Source organism: Musca autumnalis, unplaced genomic scaffold (assembly GCF_047663935.1).
Source record: "Musca autumnalis isolate F117 unplaced genomic scaffold, ASM4766393v1 scaffold_3, whole genome shotgun sequence".
Classification (NCBI taxonomy): Eukaryota; Metazoa; Arthropoda; class Insecta; order Diptera; family Muscidae; genus Musca; species Musca autumnalis.
Genome location: NW_027411866.1, coordinates 67,437,159 through 67,455,703, shown reverse-complemented (window position 1 = coordinate 67,455,703; position 18,545 = coordinate 67,437,159). Strand labels below are relative to the sequence as shown.

General features: G+C 34.0%; 1 protein-coding gene across 1 annotated transcript in view; it reads right to left on the bottom strand.

Annotated features, from left to right (window-relative positions):
* Positions 1–16,914, bottom strand: part of dtn (transmembrane protein 132C dtn) — a 444,998-nt gene extending 428,084 nt beyond the window's left edge. The window contains exons 1-2 of the mRNA XM_073979456.1: positions 16,401–16,914; positions 137–432 (exon numbers count right to left, since the gene is read on the bottom strand). Of these exons, the coding sequence (XP_073835557.1) occupies positions 137–432; positions 16,401–16,473 (369 nt within the window). The 5' untranslated portion in view covers positions 16,474–16,914. The remainder of the gene's footprint in view (positions 1–136; positions 433–16,400) is intronic.
* Positions 16,915–18,545: the final 1,631 nt, after the last annotated feature.

Here is an 18,545-nt window from a genome sequence, read left to right as displayed (position 1 = left end):
GAGTTTTTGGGAGAGAACGGAGAAGAAAGAGGAGCTCTTCTATACTTTTCCTACCCCTTATTTCTCAAAAACTCAATTTACTGTACGGCAATCTTTGTACTTGTGACTTTGTACTATGTCTTATATTTGTACTTACATTCAAATAGTCATGTTGATTTTCTATAGCGTCTGGTACAATGTATCTTGCTGGAACGGTTTGTTTGGTAGAAAAGGGGCCATAACTCGCTCGTATAGATACAGCTTGTGTAGTTTGAACTACGGTGAAACGATCAACGGATAAAACAGAATCGTATGTTGCCCGTGTTCGTAAAGGAGGTATCGGCGATGAATGGCTTACAGATATCTCAGGGACAACAGGGGGCTGCCGAGCATGTTTCAAAAAGAAGCCGCTATCTGCAGACTCGAAATGAACTTCAACGCCGTTGCATCCGTCTGAAAAAAAAGTCTCATTTAATTAAAATTTTAAACAGCACACATTTTATTAATACATATATTGTTTATAATTACACTTTGCTAATCAAACCAGAGCAAGGACATAAGAAGATCGCAATAGTCAAATAAATAAAAAATATTTACATTAAAGGACGATGGTAGTGATGCTACCTTAGCTTTAAGTAAACATTTTGTTTTATTTTTACGTGATTATTGCGAATTGTATGTTTTCTTTTTTATAGCTTATTAAACTACTGTGATATACATTTTTTTTTGTTATATTTGTTGTAGACCATTATTCTTGAAGATGCAATTCATGATTTGTGAAATATTGAACATAAATAAAAATAATTAACATAAAATGACCTCGAGCTTGATTCAATAAAAACACTTAACATATTAATATGTATAAAGGTCGAAAAAACTCAAAATTTATATCAGTTTATTAGCTTTAATATTATGTTTATTTCCCGAACAAAACACCCATAACTAAATAGAGTTCTCACCCAGCACAATTTTAAGGAAGGGTTCTATGCGATGGCGTGATTTCATGTCATCTTTTGCATTGTTTCAAAGGAAGTCGTGAAAGATCCGAAATTTCATTATCATTTGAACCCATTCAAATTTGAATGGGATCTTCCCAGCAAAATTCAAATTTGAATGGAAATGATAATGAATGATGATGAAATTTCGGATATTTCACGACTTCCTTTGAACCAATGCAAATGATGACATGAAATCACGTCATTGCATAGAACCCCTTCCTTCAAATTTTGCTGGGAAGATATTCGTAGAAGATCCGATCTTTTCATCAGAATTTGAATCCATTCAAAGAAAGTCGTGAAAGATCTTTACTGCTCAGGAATATGTTCGATACCAAGGATGCTATTTAATCATGGGCGCAAGTGATGTGGTATGTCATATTTTTATCATTTTCAGTCATGAATTTTATATGAGCGTGACCTCCAAAATAAGACATTCTTGAAATGTCATTTTCACCAATGGTTTGGCATGAAATGTTCATGCTTGTTTGGAAAATTAAAAATGCTGTATTTAAATATGATTTTCATGAAAGCAAAACTCTTCATTAATTCAAACGAATACATGAAATAATTACAACTAATTCATCAGCAAAAAAATTATATAAACAATTGCAATTCATCACCATCGCTGTACAGCAACATAGTTTACTTCACCGCTCTCCGCATTTTGATTTTGTTTCATCATACAAAATGTTTTTTCTAACATCTTCCCAACATCAGTTCAGATTTCGATATGGACTCCAACTGCATTCCTTTACGAATTTCTTGTTCGTGAATTACTTTCAATTTTATAAAAAAAATTTGGAAATTTATATTCTTTTATTTTTGGAAGAAATGATATCGCTACGGATATAGCTTTCATATATTTTCGTCCGATTTCACGTATTTGCTGCACCAAACACTCTATAAATATCCGATTTTGATGAAATTTGGAATGTGTGAACGAATTCGGTCTATACATAAAAGTGCCAAATTATATCGGAATCAGTTCAGATTTGGATTAACCCATTTCGTCCCGAGAAAATAGTTTTTATTTTTTAAGAAAAAAAAAAATAATTTTTTAGGATAATTAATTAAGCTTTGTTCCAGAACTAAAAAGTTTTTACAATTTTTACGACTTTTACACATTTTACCCGAAAACCCGTTCCCGTACACAAAAAAGTTGTAAAATGTTCACTTCTCTTCGAACAAAAATGGCGCTAAATGGCGCTCTCTTTATAAACTTTTTACTCGATAAATTTGAGCGTGTAAAAAATAGTAACATGGTTTCCGGCGTCTGATTGGCTGATACGCCGACTTTGACATTTGTTCCATTTTTTTTTGACGTATTTTCCATTTTTCCGTTTCCGAATTATTTCAAAAAACTTTTGTGTGAGAAAACAAATTTACAGTTCTCTCTTTTACGAGTTTTACTATTAAAAAGTACGGGAACGAAGCTTTAATGTGTGTGAAGATAAATTGGATTTCAAATTGGAAAATTTAATTTTAGCAAAGACACGAACCAACAACAGCGTACTGTACAGATCACTTCTAACTGAATTAAAGGAAAATGTAAATATTTAATTAGCATACAATTTTATTATATTAATGAGGTTTGTTTAAACGTTCAAATAATTATACACGTGTCAAAAAAATTGGAAAAAATTATTTTATATACTACGAAACTGGTAAAGGGTAATTACTTTGGGGCCCCCACTTAATAATGGGGAGGGGTTCGTCAACGGAATATTTTTTTCTGGATAGGGCATCGAATGTACATCAAGCCCATGTCTTTCAATAGATTCTAAATATATTCAGATTTTGGAAAAAAAATTATTTTATATATTCCCAATACGAAAGCTGCTAATTTATATATTCCCACTACGAAAGCTGCTAAAGTGAAATTACTGTGGGGCCCCCACTAAATAATGGGGAGGGGTTCGTCCACGGAATATTTTTTTCTGGATAGGGTTCGTCCACGGAATATTTTATTCTGGATAGGGCATCGAATGTACATTAAGCCCATGTCTTTCAATAGATTCTAAATATATTCAGATTTTGGAAAAAAATTATTTTATATATTCCCAATACGAAAGCTGCTAAAGGAAATTACTGTGGGGCCCCCACTAAATAATGGGGAGGGGTCGTCCACGGAATATTTTTTTCTGGATAGGGCATCGAATGTACATCAAGCCCATGCCTTTCAATAGATTCTAAATATATTAAGATTTTGGAAAAAAATTATTTTATATATTCCCACTACGAAAGCTGCTAAAGGGAAATTACTGTGCCCCCCCCCCCCCCCCCCCACTAAATAATGGGGAGAGGTTCGTCCACGGAATATTTTTTTCTGGATAGGGCATCGAACGTCCATCAGGCCCATGTATTTCAATACTTTCTAAATATATTCAGATTTTGGAAAAAAAATTATTTTATATATTCCCACTACGAAAGCTGCTAAAGTGAAATTACTGTGGGGCCCCCACTAAATAATGGGGAGGGGTTCGTCCACGGAATATTTTTTTCTGGATAGGGTTCGTCCACGGAATATTTTATTCTGGATAGGGCATCGAATGTACATCAAGCCCATGTCTTTCAATAGATTCTAAATATATTCAGATTTTGGAAAAAAATTATTTTATATATTCCCAATACGAAAGCTGCTAAAGGGAAATTACTATGGGCCCCCCACTATTGTTAATACTGTTCTTACTACTTCGTTGTTTCCTGCAGATTGGAAGGTGGCAAAGATTGTGCCGATTCCAAAGAGTAGCAGTTCTGCTGACTTGAGGCCAATATCGATCATGCCGATTTTGTCGAAGTTGGTCGAGAATGTAATGAAAAAACAAATGGTTGCGTACTTGGATGATTCCTCTCTTTTGCACGAGAGTCAGTTTGGCTTTCGTTGCAGTCGCAGCACCACTTCATTACTTGTTGGCCTAACTGAAAATGTAAGGAAAAAAGTCAGTGATGGTGGTTGTTGTGTTCTTTTGTCGCTAGACCTTGTAAAAGCCTTCGACAGAATTAACCACGCCATCCTGACTGAAAAGCTTTTTAACAATTTCAAATTCTCGTCTTCTGCTTGTAGACTTTTGTACTCATATCTTTGTGGTAGGAAACAATATGTTAGTAGTAATGATTTTAGGTCTAGTGTTTTATCTGTGAGTAGTGGTGTACCGCAAGGTTCTGTCCTGGGTCCGCTTTTATTCATTATGTACATTAATGACTTGTTTAGTTGTATTGCCAGTCGTAGTTGTTTGTCTTTTGCATTCGCTGATGATGTGCAATTGTTATTTCTTGGAGATTTCGTTTTTTTGGATGTTCTACAAAACACTATTAACTTTACTGTTAGTATGTTGGTTGACTGGTTGTCTGTGAGTGGCCTGAGTGTCAATACAAATAAAACAAAGGCAATGTATTTTGGCAATATTCCTGAAGGATCAATTTCTATTTCCATCTATAATGAGGTTATAGATGTTGTTAATAAGATTAATTGTCTGGGTGTTATTGTTGATAATAATTTAAGTTTTGAGGCGCATGTGAATTCTGTTGTGTCCAAGGTAAACTTTGTGTTACGAAAGTTATACACGTTGGATGTTGTCTTGCCTCGTACTATTAAAGTGCGTGTGGTACATGCGCTGATTATGCCTATTTTTTTGTATGGCCTTGAGGTGTGTAGTGGTACTTGTGGTTATGTTCTCCGTACATTACGTTTGTTGTTGAATAGAGTCATGCGATACGTTTATTCTATTGGTTGGCGACAGCATGTTTCGTCTTATGTCGAAACTTTTCTTGGTTGTAGTTTTAAGAATTTTGTTAACATTAGAAGTTTTCTGTTTTTTTATAAGATAATCAAATTGAAGATTCCGTTGTGCATCGTTGAATTGTTTTCATTTGGAAGATCGTGGAGAAATGTTCAAATTATTTTACCAAGAATTACACCACTTTTAGAGAAATCATTCTTAGTAAGAATTGCCCGTACATTTAATAAATTGCCACCTTCTCTTAAAGGGTTTGACTGTTCTCTGTGTTCCTTCAAACGGAAATTGTATATATATGCTCAGTCTCATGATGTCTGAATGAGATCGTTTTATTTTGTGTTCGTTATATCTACTTTGCATAGCTGGGTTAATGAAATACTGTTTTTCTTTTGGTCCATTTTGTATTTTCTTTAATAATTAATTTATTTTTGTTAAAATTTGTAATATGATGTAATTTGTAATATTATGTTATGAAAATTGTAATGTTTGTATTCTTTTTTTATGAGTAGTCAGCATTTTCGTGTGTCTTTTTTTAGGAAAATATATATATTTTTTTTTGCATTATTATGTATTTATTAGATTTAAGTTCTAATATAAGATTTGAGTGTAGTTTGTGTTAAGTTTGTTTTTGTAACATATACGGCCTTTTTGGCTTGGTTACCAATCTTGAAATAAATAAATTAAATTAAAAATTAAATAAATAATAGGGAGGGGTTCGTCCACGGAATATTTTTTTCTGGATAGGACATCGAACGTCCATCAAGCCCATGTCTTTCAATAGATTCTAAATATATTCAGATTTTCGAAAAAAATTATTTTATATATTCCCACTACGAAAGCTGCTAAAGTGAAATTACTGTGGGGCCCCCACTAAATAATGGGGAGGGGTTCGTCCACGGAATATTTTTTTTCTGGATAGGGTTCGTCCACGGAATATTTTATTCTGGATAGGGCATCGAATGTACATCAAGCCCATGTCTTTCAATAGATTCTAAATACAGTGCTGGACATATCAATGGAAACTTTTTTCAAAAAATTATATATAATAATTGTTGACTAAATTAATTTATTCCTTAGCTACACATACCTGTATATGTTCGCATAAAATTAAATATGCAGGTATATTTGACTAAGGAAAATATGTACATAGTCAAAAATTATTATATTTAGTTTTCTGAAAAAAGTTTCCATTGATATGTCCAGCACTGTATATTCAGATTTTGGAAAAAAATTATTTTATATATTCCCAATACGAAAGCTGCTATAGGGAATTTACTGTGGGCCCCCCACTAAATAATGGGGAGGGGTTCGTCCACGGAATATTTTTTTCTGGATAGGGCATCGAATGTCCATCAAGCCCATGTATTTCAATAAATTCTAAATATATTCAAATTTTGGAAAAAATTATTTTATATACCCCCTACGAAAGCTGCCAAAGGGTAATTACTTTGGGGCCCCCACTAAATAAATCGAACGTCCATCAAGCCCATGTCTTTCAATACTTTCTAAATATATTCAGATTTTGGAAAAAAATTATTTTATATATTCCCACTACGAAAGCTGCTAAAGTGAAATTACTGTGGGGCCCCCACTAAATAATGGGGAGGGGTTCGTCCACGGAATATTTTTTTCTGAATAGGGTTCGTCCACGGAATATTTTATTCTGGATAGGGCATCGAATGTACATTAAGCCCATGTCTTTCAATAGATTCTAAATATATTCAGATTTTGGAAAAAAATATTTTATATATTCCCAATACGAAAGCTGCTAAAGGGAAATTACTATGGGCCCCCCACTAAATAATAGGGAGGGGTTCGTCCACGGAATATTTTTTTCTGGATAGGACATCGAACGTCCATCAAGCCCATGTCTTTCAATAGATTCTAAATATATTCAGATTTTCGAAAAAAATTATTTTATATATTCCCACTACGAAAGCTGCTAAAGTGAAATTACTGTGGGGCCCCCACTAAATAATGGGGAGGGGTTCGTCCACGGAATATTTTTTTCTGGATAGGGTTCGTCCACGGAATATTTTATTCTGGATAGGGCATCGAATGTACATCAAGCCCATGTCTTTCAATAGATTCTAAATATATTCAGATTTTGGAAAAAAATTATTTTATATATTCCCAATACGAAAGCTGCTATAGGGAAATTACTGTGGGCCCCCCACTAAATAATGGGGAGGGGTTCGTCCACGGAATATTTTTTTCTGGAAGGGCATCAAGCCCATGTATTTCAATAAATTCTAAATATATTCAAATTTTGGAAAAAATTATTTTATATACCCCCTACGAAAGCTGCCAAAGGGTAATTACTTTGGGGCCCCCCACTAAATAAATCGAACGTCCATCAAGCCCATGTCTTTCAATAGATTCTAAATATATTCAGATTTTGGAAAAAATTATTTTATATATTCCCACTACGAAAGCTGCTAAAGGGAAATTACTGTGGGGCCCCCACTAAATAATGGGGAGGGGTTCGTCCACGGAATATTTTTTTCTGGATAGGGCATCGAATGTACATCAAGCCCATGTCTTTCAATAGATTCTAAATATATTCAGATTTTGGAAAAAAAAATTAATTTTTATATTCCCAATACGAAAGCTGCTAAAGGGAAATTACTGTGAGGCCCCCCACTAAATAATGGGGAGGGGTTCGTCCACGGAATATTTTTTTTCTGGATAGGGCATCGAATGTCCATCAAGCCCATGTATTTCAATAAATTCTAAATATATGCAGATGTTGGAAAAAAATTATTTTATATATTTATTTTTTTTCTGGATAGGGCATCGAATGTACATCAAGCCCATGTCTTTCAATAGATTCTAAATATATTCAGATTTTTGAAAAAAAAATTATTTTATATATAACCCACTACGAAAGCTGCTAAAGGGAAATTACTTTGGGGCCCGTGCTTGTTTCGATTTAACGCGAACACCCATTTACAACCAATGGTTTTACATTTCGGCGGCAATACAACCTCTTCCCAGGTCTTGTTCTTTTCCAAAGATGTAAATTCTGTTTTCATAGCATTAAGCCATCGCTCGGAATCTTCACTTTCCATAGCTTCTTCAACTGTTTGAGGTATATTTTCCGTAGTCATGCGATTCAATACATTGTATACCTTTTTGGGTCTTCCAGGCTGCCCTGTTCATATTATTCTTGGTCTTCCAGGCCCAATTCTTGTCACATCCTCCTGACTATCGGAACTTGAATCTTCATTTGCTGTACCAAAAGCTTCGTCATTACTTCCGTACTCGATGGCTCCTGTCAACGTTTCATCGATACTTTCAATTTGACTATCATCATTTTCATTTGGTTGAAGCTGATTTGGTGACTGTTCATTTTGTTGCAAATAGGGTGTCCAAAAAACCGGGTTTTCCAAACAAAACGGTTTCCGGTTAACCGAAATTTTACATTTCTTCAAAAACCGGTTTTGGGGTTTCAAAAATTTTCAAAACCTGTTAACCGGTTTAAACCGGTTTTCTTAAATAGGTACAAAATTGCTAATAATTGATAAATATTTGATTAAAAATGTGCTTCAAGGAGTAAAAAGTATAACGATTTCGTTATTCTATAATTATCTTATAATATCCTTGTTAATTGACATTCCACCTCGAAGTAGGTACAGCAAAATTAAGACATAAATTGTGCTCTAACCCCCAATATTATAAGTTTTCTTTTGTTGTAGTTTGGATTTACTTACTTATTTTTAAGCGATCATTTAATTTCAAAATTCCATGTTATGCATAGAGTTCGCCTACGAAGGCTTATATCATTGTGAATATTATACAGCATCGGAAACTTCGGCGGCCAAAACGTATGAGCATAAATAACCGGGTTTTCGGTTAACCGAAAATGACGTTTTTGGCCAAAACCGGTTTCGGTTTTCAAACTCAAAACCGGGTAACCGGTTATCCGGTTTCGGTTTTGGACACCCTAGTTGCAAATATATTGTAAGACAATCTTCTTTGGGCATTTCCTTGTCATATACCTGGAATTTATTCTCGTCGAAAATTACACCTCTTCTTTCAATTACCTTTCTTTGCTCTTTATTGTATAGACGATATGCTTTTGAGACTAAGGCATAGCCTACCATTATGTACTCCTCCCCTCTCTCTTGTCCAGAGAACTGCGTAAGTAGCTGATTTTGACACTCATAAGCCACATGCAAAAAAACAAGCGTATGTGCGGCTTGCTACTCTAAAAAATAAATGCAAGTGTTGCTTGCCATTCTCAAAATATGTACGAGTGTGGCTAGCCACTCAAAAAATAAGTTATTTAAAAATTGATATTTTTTGACACTTGCGTATGCTTTGCCAAGTAGTTTTAAATACGCAATTACATTTTCTGTTTTACTTTTCTTGCTCATCGCACATCAAGTGTTGTTTTCAACCCTTGTAATTCAACCGTTTGTCTTATGTTCTCCGAGAGAGTGAGAGCAAAAATAATTTTCTAACACTGATTTTCAAAGGTTAGAAGAGCATTCGAAAGGACACATAACATTCCAAGCAAATAAAGAAAATCACACACAAACGAAACAACAAAAAATAAAATTAGAAATGTTTATTTTTTGTAATGTTGTGTGTGTGCTTCCACTTGATAAGTCACTTGGCAAACTATCTAGGATTGCGAGTTTTGTAACAGTGCAAAATATGATGAACACTTGTTTTACTTATTACGCACAAGCAACGGTCTTGATGCGTCGCAAGTATTTTTGGTGGTGGTGGAAAAAATACAGAGTGCAAGAAAACACACGTATTAAAAAAGCAAAAGGCCCAAAAAACTTGTGCGTGCACAATTGGCTTACGGGGACAAGTAACTCATTGATAATCTCTGCTCTTGTCGAACTTGATTTTATGGGTTTTGTTCAATGCTACACAATAAGAACCGAAAGTTCGTAAATGACTTACATTGGGTTTCTTGCCATGCCATATTTCGTAAGGTGTCTTCTCTTTCAGAAGCTTTCACTCACACCTCATGGTTCTTGCCATTTCTTCCAGAGTTCTATTAGCACGTTCCGCCACCCGGTTCTGCTGAGGACTATACGGAACTGTTAACTGCCTTTTGATTCCATTATTCTTCAGATATTTGTCAAATTCTCTGTTGATATATTCGCCACCATTGTCACTGCAAAGTACCTTAATCTTCTTACCAGTCTGATTCTCTACGAGACTTCGGAATTCTTTAAATTTTGCTAAAACTTCATCCTTTGACTTCAAAAAATATATAAACATTCTGCGTGATTTATCATCTATGAAAGTTAAGAAAAATTTGGAACCACCACGGATGGAACTTGGATCGGCCCGCAAACATCACTATGTATTACTTCCAATATTTCATTTGCTGAAGTTTCAGACTGTTTCGGGAACGGTAGTGTATGGACTTTTCCAAGCATACAACTTTTACACGTAGTATCATTTGATTTCTGGTCGATTTTCATTCCTCTTACCATTTCCTCGGAATTGAGTTCATCCAAACTTCTGTGGTTTAAATGACCGTACCGATTATGCCATAGATTTTCTGTCATCACAAATACCTTTTCTTGGCGATTTTCTAGCACAAACATGTCATCGATTTTTAACGCTTTCAATATAATTTCATTAGATTTCGTTGTAATGACAGCACTCGACTTGGTAAATGTGGCTTTCAGTCCCTGGTTCGCCGCCTTGCTAATGGAAATAAAATTTGCTTGTAGCTCTGGAGAATACAACACATTTTGCAATTTAATTTCACAATGTTCAGTTTTTACCAAAAATTCTCCTCTGCCTACAGCTCTTAAAAAATTCCTCGAATTTGTTAAATAATCTTCTGTCATTGCACATGTGTGCAGTTGCCCCACTGTCCAAATACCACAGCGATTTATTCAGCTTACCTGCTTCTGCAACAGCTATCATCGTGAATGACTGATGTTTATTCTTGTTCTGATTTGCTTCGCACTTATTAGCATAATGCCCAATTTGTCCACATGAAAAACATTTGCTTCTTCTTCTCACCCTTACCTTGCACTTTGTTCTTTGGTTTATATCCGGAAGCTTCATCACCCTTTTCTCGATGTCTATTCGATTTTGCAGCAAAAACTTGTTGTTCTGGCAATTCATCCTTTTCCAACTGGCTTTTTCTCTCGGCTTCTTCCAGCAGTTTCTGCTTTAGCGTTGAAAAACTCGGCAACTTGTCTCGTGTTTCTAAAGCCAGCACGAAATTATCTTATTTTCTGGGAAGGCTCGTCAATAAAATAATGGACAACAACTCCTCCTGAATCTGTATCCCAATTTCGGCTAGCTTCTCCGATATTTCCACAAATTCATTCACGTGTTGCGACATCTTACCATTATCGTTCATTTTCAAGACAAACATCTTTTTGTATAATGCCACTTTCTGCATTGGCCCTTGAGGTTTGTGGACTGCTTCCAGCTTTACCCACGCCTCCAATGATGTTTTGCAATTCTTGATAACATTCAGTTGAGATGGTTTCACACTGAGATAAATTGTTGCAAGCGCATTATGGTCTTCTTCCATTAATTTTGATGTCACCGCACCATTCTTCGATGGATCAATTTTCGTATTCCCGCTGATAATTCCCCATTGTCCGCAATGAATAAGCACACTTTTCATTTGGATACGCCAGCTTTCATAATTGCCTTCATCAAGCTTTTCAATTTGGTACATGGAATTCATTTTCAGCAAAATTAGTTTTTCACAATTTCAATATGTCACAATATTCACAAAAAATTCAAAGGCTGGTGCCCATAACCTATTAGTTTGAATCGTTTTTATTGACTGAATAAATATTTTCAATGCATACATACAAGTTAGGAAAATTGACAAATTCATATTTCAATGCCTACTAGATACATTAATGCCTTCTAAGGCCAAAATACAAAGTGTGTGAAACATACATGTTGCTGTGCAATACAATTGAATTATAACTCCAATAAACCCCTCCCCATTATTTAGTGGGGGCCCCACAGTAATTTCCCTTTAGCAGCTTTCGTAGTGGGAATATATAAAATATTTTTTTTTCCAAAATCTGAATATATTTAGAATCTATTAAAAGACATGGGCTTGATGTACATTCGATGCCCTATCCAGAAAAAAATATTCCGTGGACGAACCCCTCCACATTATTTAGTGGGGGGCCCCACAGTAATTTCCCTTTAGCAACTTTCGTAGTGGGAATATATAAAAAAAATTTTTTCCAAAATCTGAATATATTTAGAATCTATTGAAAGACATGGGCTTGATGTTCATTCGATGCCCTATCCAGAAAAAAATATTCCGTTGACGAACCCCTCACCGTTATTAAGTGGGGGCCCCAAAGTAATTACCCTTTACCAGCTTTCGTAGTGGGTATATAAAATAATTTTTTCCAATTTTTTTTGACACGTAAATAATTATTTGAACGTTTAAACAAACCTCATTAATATAATAAAATTGTATGCTAATTAAACATTTACAGTTTCCTTTAATTCAGTTAAATATTGTTCAAATATTATAAAAATGTTCATTCTTAAATTAAATTTTGTAATTAAATTCAAATTTAAATTTGGCCCTAGAAGTGATCTGTACAGTACTCTGTTGTTGGTTCATGTCTTTGCTAAATTTAAATTTTTCAATTTGAAATCCAATTTATCTTCACACACATATTATTATGCTATTGAGACCCCTTACCACTGTGTTGATATAAAAATATGGTTATATGTATATTGTAAGACCATATTTTTTATTATTAACCTATAAGGAAATATAAAATTTGTTAAATTGTCAAATATTTTATGTAAAATTCAATACTTTCTTTGTCTTAATTTGTTGCATTAGTCTGGTTTTAACTCAAAGGGAAAACATCGATGTCGGATTTTTTTATGCGGCACTCCCCTAAACGGTTTAGTGTGGTTAGATTTTAAGATTGTTAAAGTTTGAGCACAATTGGAATATGTTAACACATACCACTGGGGCCTCGTAATTATGAAAATCTCGATTTTTTGGCTATTTGAAAAAAAAACAAAAACGAAAAAAAAACATTTTTACAGTGTTTTATTTAACTTGCTTTGGCATCTGATTAGTTCAAATCTAGTAACTTATTTTCCACACAGTTGTAGTTGACCAATCGAACTAAAACTTTGCACACTTTTCAGACTTGGATGACAATACATGAATATGAAACCAAAACCAATATGGGTCCATTTTTTCTTAGAGCCCCCATATAAAGGTACGACCCGATTTAAAGTATTTTAAGGTTTCTGTTTTAATTTTTAGGCCGAATTGGCTATAACTTGGCATTTGTGATTCCCAATGGTACAAACAGGATAAGGTTTTGATATAGCCCCTATATAACGGTACAACACGATTTCAGGTATTTTAAAGTTTTTGTCTACATTTTCGGCCTAAATTGGCTATATTTTTATGAGGTTCTCAGTGGTGAAAAAAATTAAATGCTGAAAAGCTAAAAATAAAAAATAGTTAAAAAAAATAAGTTACAGAGTTTATTTATAAACGCACTTAAAACTAGAAAATAATTTTTAATGATGAAATCTCTCAAATAAATAATTAAAAACTTATTTTCTAGTTTTAATTGCATTTATAAATAAAACATTGTAACTTATTATTTTTTTAATTATATTTTATTTCTTCCCATATTATCAATTTTTGGGAATGAAAACAAATGTCTTTTACATTTTGTTCATATTTAAATTTATTTAAGAGACTGACATAATGTGATTTTGGAGCCATCTGGGTAAAGATGACTACTTGGTGATGAACTCAACTCCTTGCTCTGCTATGTCGTTCACAACTTTCAAGTTGTTTACCATCCTTTACCCTTCCTGTTAATTGATGTTCTGTGGTCAAGTTGCAGGATCCTTTTCAAGAAATTCGGAGTTAATGCTTAATCTTTTGAACGGCAAGTAAGTATCCCCTGTAATGACGTCTGGTAGACTTTTTCTGGGAATTTCGACAGTTGTTCTTAAGATTTTTGTCGCATTTTGCTCTTTAACGTGGTTTGAACTATCAGATCAAACAATGCCAGGCCAACAAGTTCAGGACTAAGATATCACAGAAGATTTATCATTTTGTTATTTCCTTTATCTGATATTTGTTTCGTATTTCAATAAATCTTCAATGCGGTTTAGGTCTTATTTTGGACCTAAAAAATATTTCTGAACTTAGTTTTCACAATTTTTTCGTATTAAACCCAATCCATTGTCTCTAATCCTTTTCAACCTATTGATTATGTTTACCCAATCCATCCTATATTATATCTATATAAACATTATCTTGTTCATTATACGTTTTTTAAACTCAATAAGCCACACTCTCATTTATAGCACTCAGATGTTGTCGCTTGATGCAAAATAAATAAACAAAGTAAAAAACGTTCTGGGCGCGTTAAACCAGGCTCGAAAGTTGAAAACACAAAGTGTTTCTACCACCTCTTGTTCTTGGGAAGTCATTCGCAGACTATTCTTATAAAAATGGAGTGAATATATTTGGTTGATGTCCGGATGTGCTGCCAAACTTGCAGTCAAAAACCCATCTCAACAATACTTCTTATAAATCTGTACGCAGGTACAGAAGCTCTCGACCTAAAGGCTTGTGTACATAAGCTGCCTTGCCTGATTGCCTTGCTTTCCTGCTTCATTTCTGACATAATAAAAATAAAAGAATAAAGAAGGCCGAGCAAATTTCGAACTGGGTTGCCCTTTTCTTTTTTATTCTTTTATCAGAAGCAAGCAAGGTAAGTAGGCGAGGCAGCTTATGTACTCACCCCTTAACATCTGCTCAAGCTGGTAAGACCCCCTTATTCTAGGCATTAGTACACTGCTAGGTCTTGTTTTTCTCCTGAGCTACTGCCAGTTTTAGATGATACCAGAACAGCAACCCGTTCTTTCTGCTCGGTTTTGGGAATACCTGGTAATAGTTTTCCATGCCAGTGCACGCAAATAGCCTTGTTTTGGGGTATCTTAATTCTTCCTTGATGTTGTTGCGAGTATTTTCACTGTTTATTCTCCGGAATAAACGGAAAAAGCTTACAAAGATCTTATATTTGTTGGGGTCCTCTCCGAGAGCTTATACTGTAGATAAAATGATACGACTAACGTTCCTATAGGGCACTTTACATGGGTCCAGCAGCAATGACAATTTCATGGTTAGGAGTTCTTGTTGAAGCCGCGCTTGATTATTGTCGGGACAGATGGTTCTTCAGATTCTACGTAGCGTTTAACATCAAAACTAGACCTAGACCTCATTGAACATCTATTGAAATACGAAAACATAGACAAACAAGTATCAGAAAAAGGAAATAACAAAATGATAAATCACCTGTGGTATCTTAATCCTGAACTTGTTAGCTTGGCATTGTTTGATCCGACAGTGCAAAACACCGTAAGAGTCAAATGGCGACAAAAATCTTAACAAAGCGAAGATGGAAACTTTTCCGGAAATATTCGAACCAAACTTACAAAAGAACAACTGTTCGAAATTCCTTAAAAATGTAACATTAAATCCGAGTCGAGCTCACCACAGATTACAACCAATTAATTACAAAGGACGAACATCTAAAAGAATACGTTCTCCAAGTAGACGGCAGTACCCAGATAGGCTACATTTTCGCCATAAGGCGTACGTAGTCACGTTAATCGGGACACTGGCTTTCTATCTCGAATTCAGTAATACTTACGCATTTTGTTTTTGATCGTAAAATGAACAGAATGGCCTTTAATTTAATGCATAGTACGGGAGACGAGATTTCAGTACAACGTGTTAACTTATTCCAATTGTGCTCAATTAGCAATCTTAATCTTAAATCTATCTAAAATCTAATCTAAGTAAACAGCTTAGGCGGCACCCCCGCCTAAAAAATCCGACATCGATTTCTTAACTTTGAGTTAAAAGCAGCCTAAAGCTACAACTTAAGACAGAGAAAATATAGAATTTTCATAAAATGATTGATATTTTATCAAATTTTATATTTTTGCATAGTTTAACAATAAAAAATAGTATTACAATACCGTATAACCTACAACACACTGTCGTAAGAGGTATCAATAACATAATTATCTGCTAAAAAAATCGACGTTAAATGGGCAACAGCCTTAATTTATGACACTCTAAAGTTTTTTGATAATTTTTTCCAACTTTAATTGTAAATTTTTCGCATATCTTGCATATTCTTTGCATATACTGCATATTTTTTGCATATTTTTGATATGACCCCAAATATCGAAAAATTTACCCTCAAAACGCCTAGATCCAAAAATTGAGTCCAATCGGATAAGAAATAAAAAAAACATGCAAAAATCCGATGTCTAGTAATCAGCATCGTAAGACGTACCTGCAATAAAAATTTCGGATCTATCCAGTCCTAACATTAAACTTCTATTTTCTTTTCTATTCATCAACATGTGTATGTAATAAATTTAGGAATGTGGGTTGTTAGCTATAAAAATGTATTTTATATTATCCTATTTTCCTACTTCGCCTATGTTTGCAAACAAATAAATCGAAGTATTGTCCATAACATTACATTACATTACAAAACGTTACAATAGACTTCAAATTTAATGTTTTACTAAGATACGCTTGTAATGAATATGCCCAACTTTTGAAAAAAATACTATGTTCTATTAAGAAGGGTCTTGCAATTGTGGAATTGAATTTCCCATTGATGGTTTATGTACTTACACGGTTGTAATAACTGAAGAGTTACGGCAAGTATTAATGAATTCACGATCAATCTGGAACATAATACTATCATCTTGCCCCCGGTTCAAATGATTTTTGATTGTGGATATATTTTTATGTGAGAATTTAGTGTCTCACAGAAGAATATTTATATCAACTTATCCTTTATCGATTCATTCAATGAAATAGTATAGACATCTCAATTACTATATGTAGGCGGAGCATGTACAAAATTTGTAACTTAAGTTACGCCACAACTGGCATATTTTCGATTAAAACTTCACTTTTTATTCAATTGGTTGACATTTTTGCCTTCATTTTGTTAAAATCCACTTAATTTTCACGGATATAATTTGTTATTTTGACCTTTTCATTTTATTATTCCTACCCGAAAAAAACTCTCTTAAACAAACGTTCAAGTCTCAGTATCTCATTACATGAGTACTGAGCCGAATAAAATTTTTGCTAAGGCGTTGAAACTTGTGATAATCACTTCGAATTGATACCAAACAATGATATGATATCAAGGCACAATAACACAGTTTAGCCCAGGGATGGAAGATTTAAATTTTCAAAAAGTACCAAAATGGTACTTTTTTCTTTGAAAAGGTACTTTTTTATTATTTTTTTAAGGAAAATATTAAAAAAATTGTATTCAGTAAAAAACAACAACAAAGGCTGTTGCAAAATCGTATATATGGTATAATGAGCTTTGTCATTCCGTTTGTAACACATCGAAATATTCGTCGGAGACCCAATATATGGTAACTCCATGGTAACTCCCGTTTTCGGGATTTTGAAGGTTTGAACCATATTATCATACCAGAACTGTTAAAATTTGGTATTAAGTCTTCGTTGGAGCTACAAAACTCTCCCCCAGAAATTTATCAGTGCAGGTCCACGTTCTGATATATCCTTCATAGAACGGTACCACCCGATTTTTGGTATTTTAAAGGTTTTAGACTCATTATTCAATCGAAATGACTGAAATTAGGTATTTGGTATTCGATATGGGTATAAAACATTCCTATAGAGAATTGTGGATATAGTTGCACGTTTTAATATAGCCTAGAGCTGGCAAACTATCGATATTCAGACTATCGTCTAATCGCTGTAGTGAAGTATGTTTATATTGAACTCTAAACAAGTTATTTTTTAAGTACTTTGCAAAAGCATGCTTTGGTGGCCGATGTAAACTTTGTTTTACGTTAGTAATCAAAACTGTAGTCGGACAATATATAGTTTGCCAGCACTAATATAGCCCCTATAGGGGAGTATTGCAGGTTCTCAGATTTGTGGGATCATATTTAGGCATATTACCAATATATACATCCAGATTTTTAAAGTTTCAAGGAATGTCAATTTTGCATTTTTAGTTTCACAGAAAATTTGTCAACGTGTGGGACTAGAGTATGTGAAATGGTACTGAATAGGCCGCGGGGGTACTTCGGTACTTTTTATAGTGAAATGGTACTGAAAAAAGTACTATTGTACTGAATTTTCCATCCCTGGTTTAGCCCAGCTGATTCTATGCAAACTGTCAAAGAAATTGTGACATACGGCATAATCCATGGCAGATTTACTAGGTAGTGGCAAGGCATATTTATATACGGTAGAAGTGACAATCAGCTGTATTCTTACTTTTTTTGTAAATTTGGTTTTCAAAATGTAATAGGGTAATAGGGTCTTCTCATGAAATTTGAAACTTCGAAATTTGTTATCATAAAATACTGCTTTTCATCCTAAACGTGTCCTACGAGAGTTCTGAATGCGTTATATTTACATTTTGATTCAAATTTGTTCTGTTTTAGAGGATTTTCAAAATGTTTTTATGTTTTCCTTAAAAAAAAATTGGAACGACCCTATTATTCAATATTTTCTTTGACAATTAATTTTCAATAACAACAATGTTGTTTTTGTAAATTTGTTAGTTGTTGTAATTCATGCATATACCTTACCCAGCGTTTACACATGCCAGTGACAGTTCGAAAAATTCAATACATACACAATATTTTACTACCACAAATACATTTTTTGAATTGTCGACTCCACTGGCACTAGATTTTTCATGCCAGTAAAATTTTCAACTGGGTGCCAGTAATATGTCAAATAGGAAATAGAGTTGCAGAGACTATTTTCTAATCA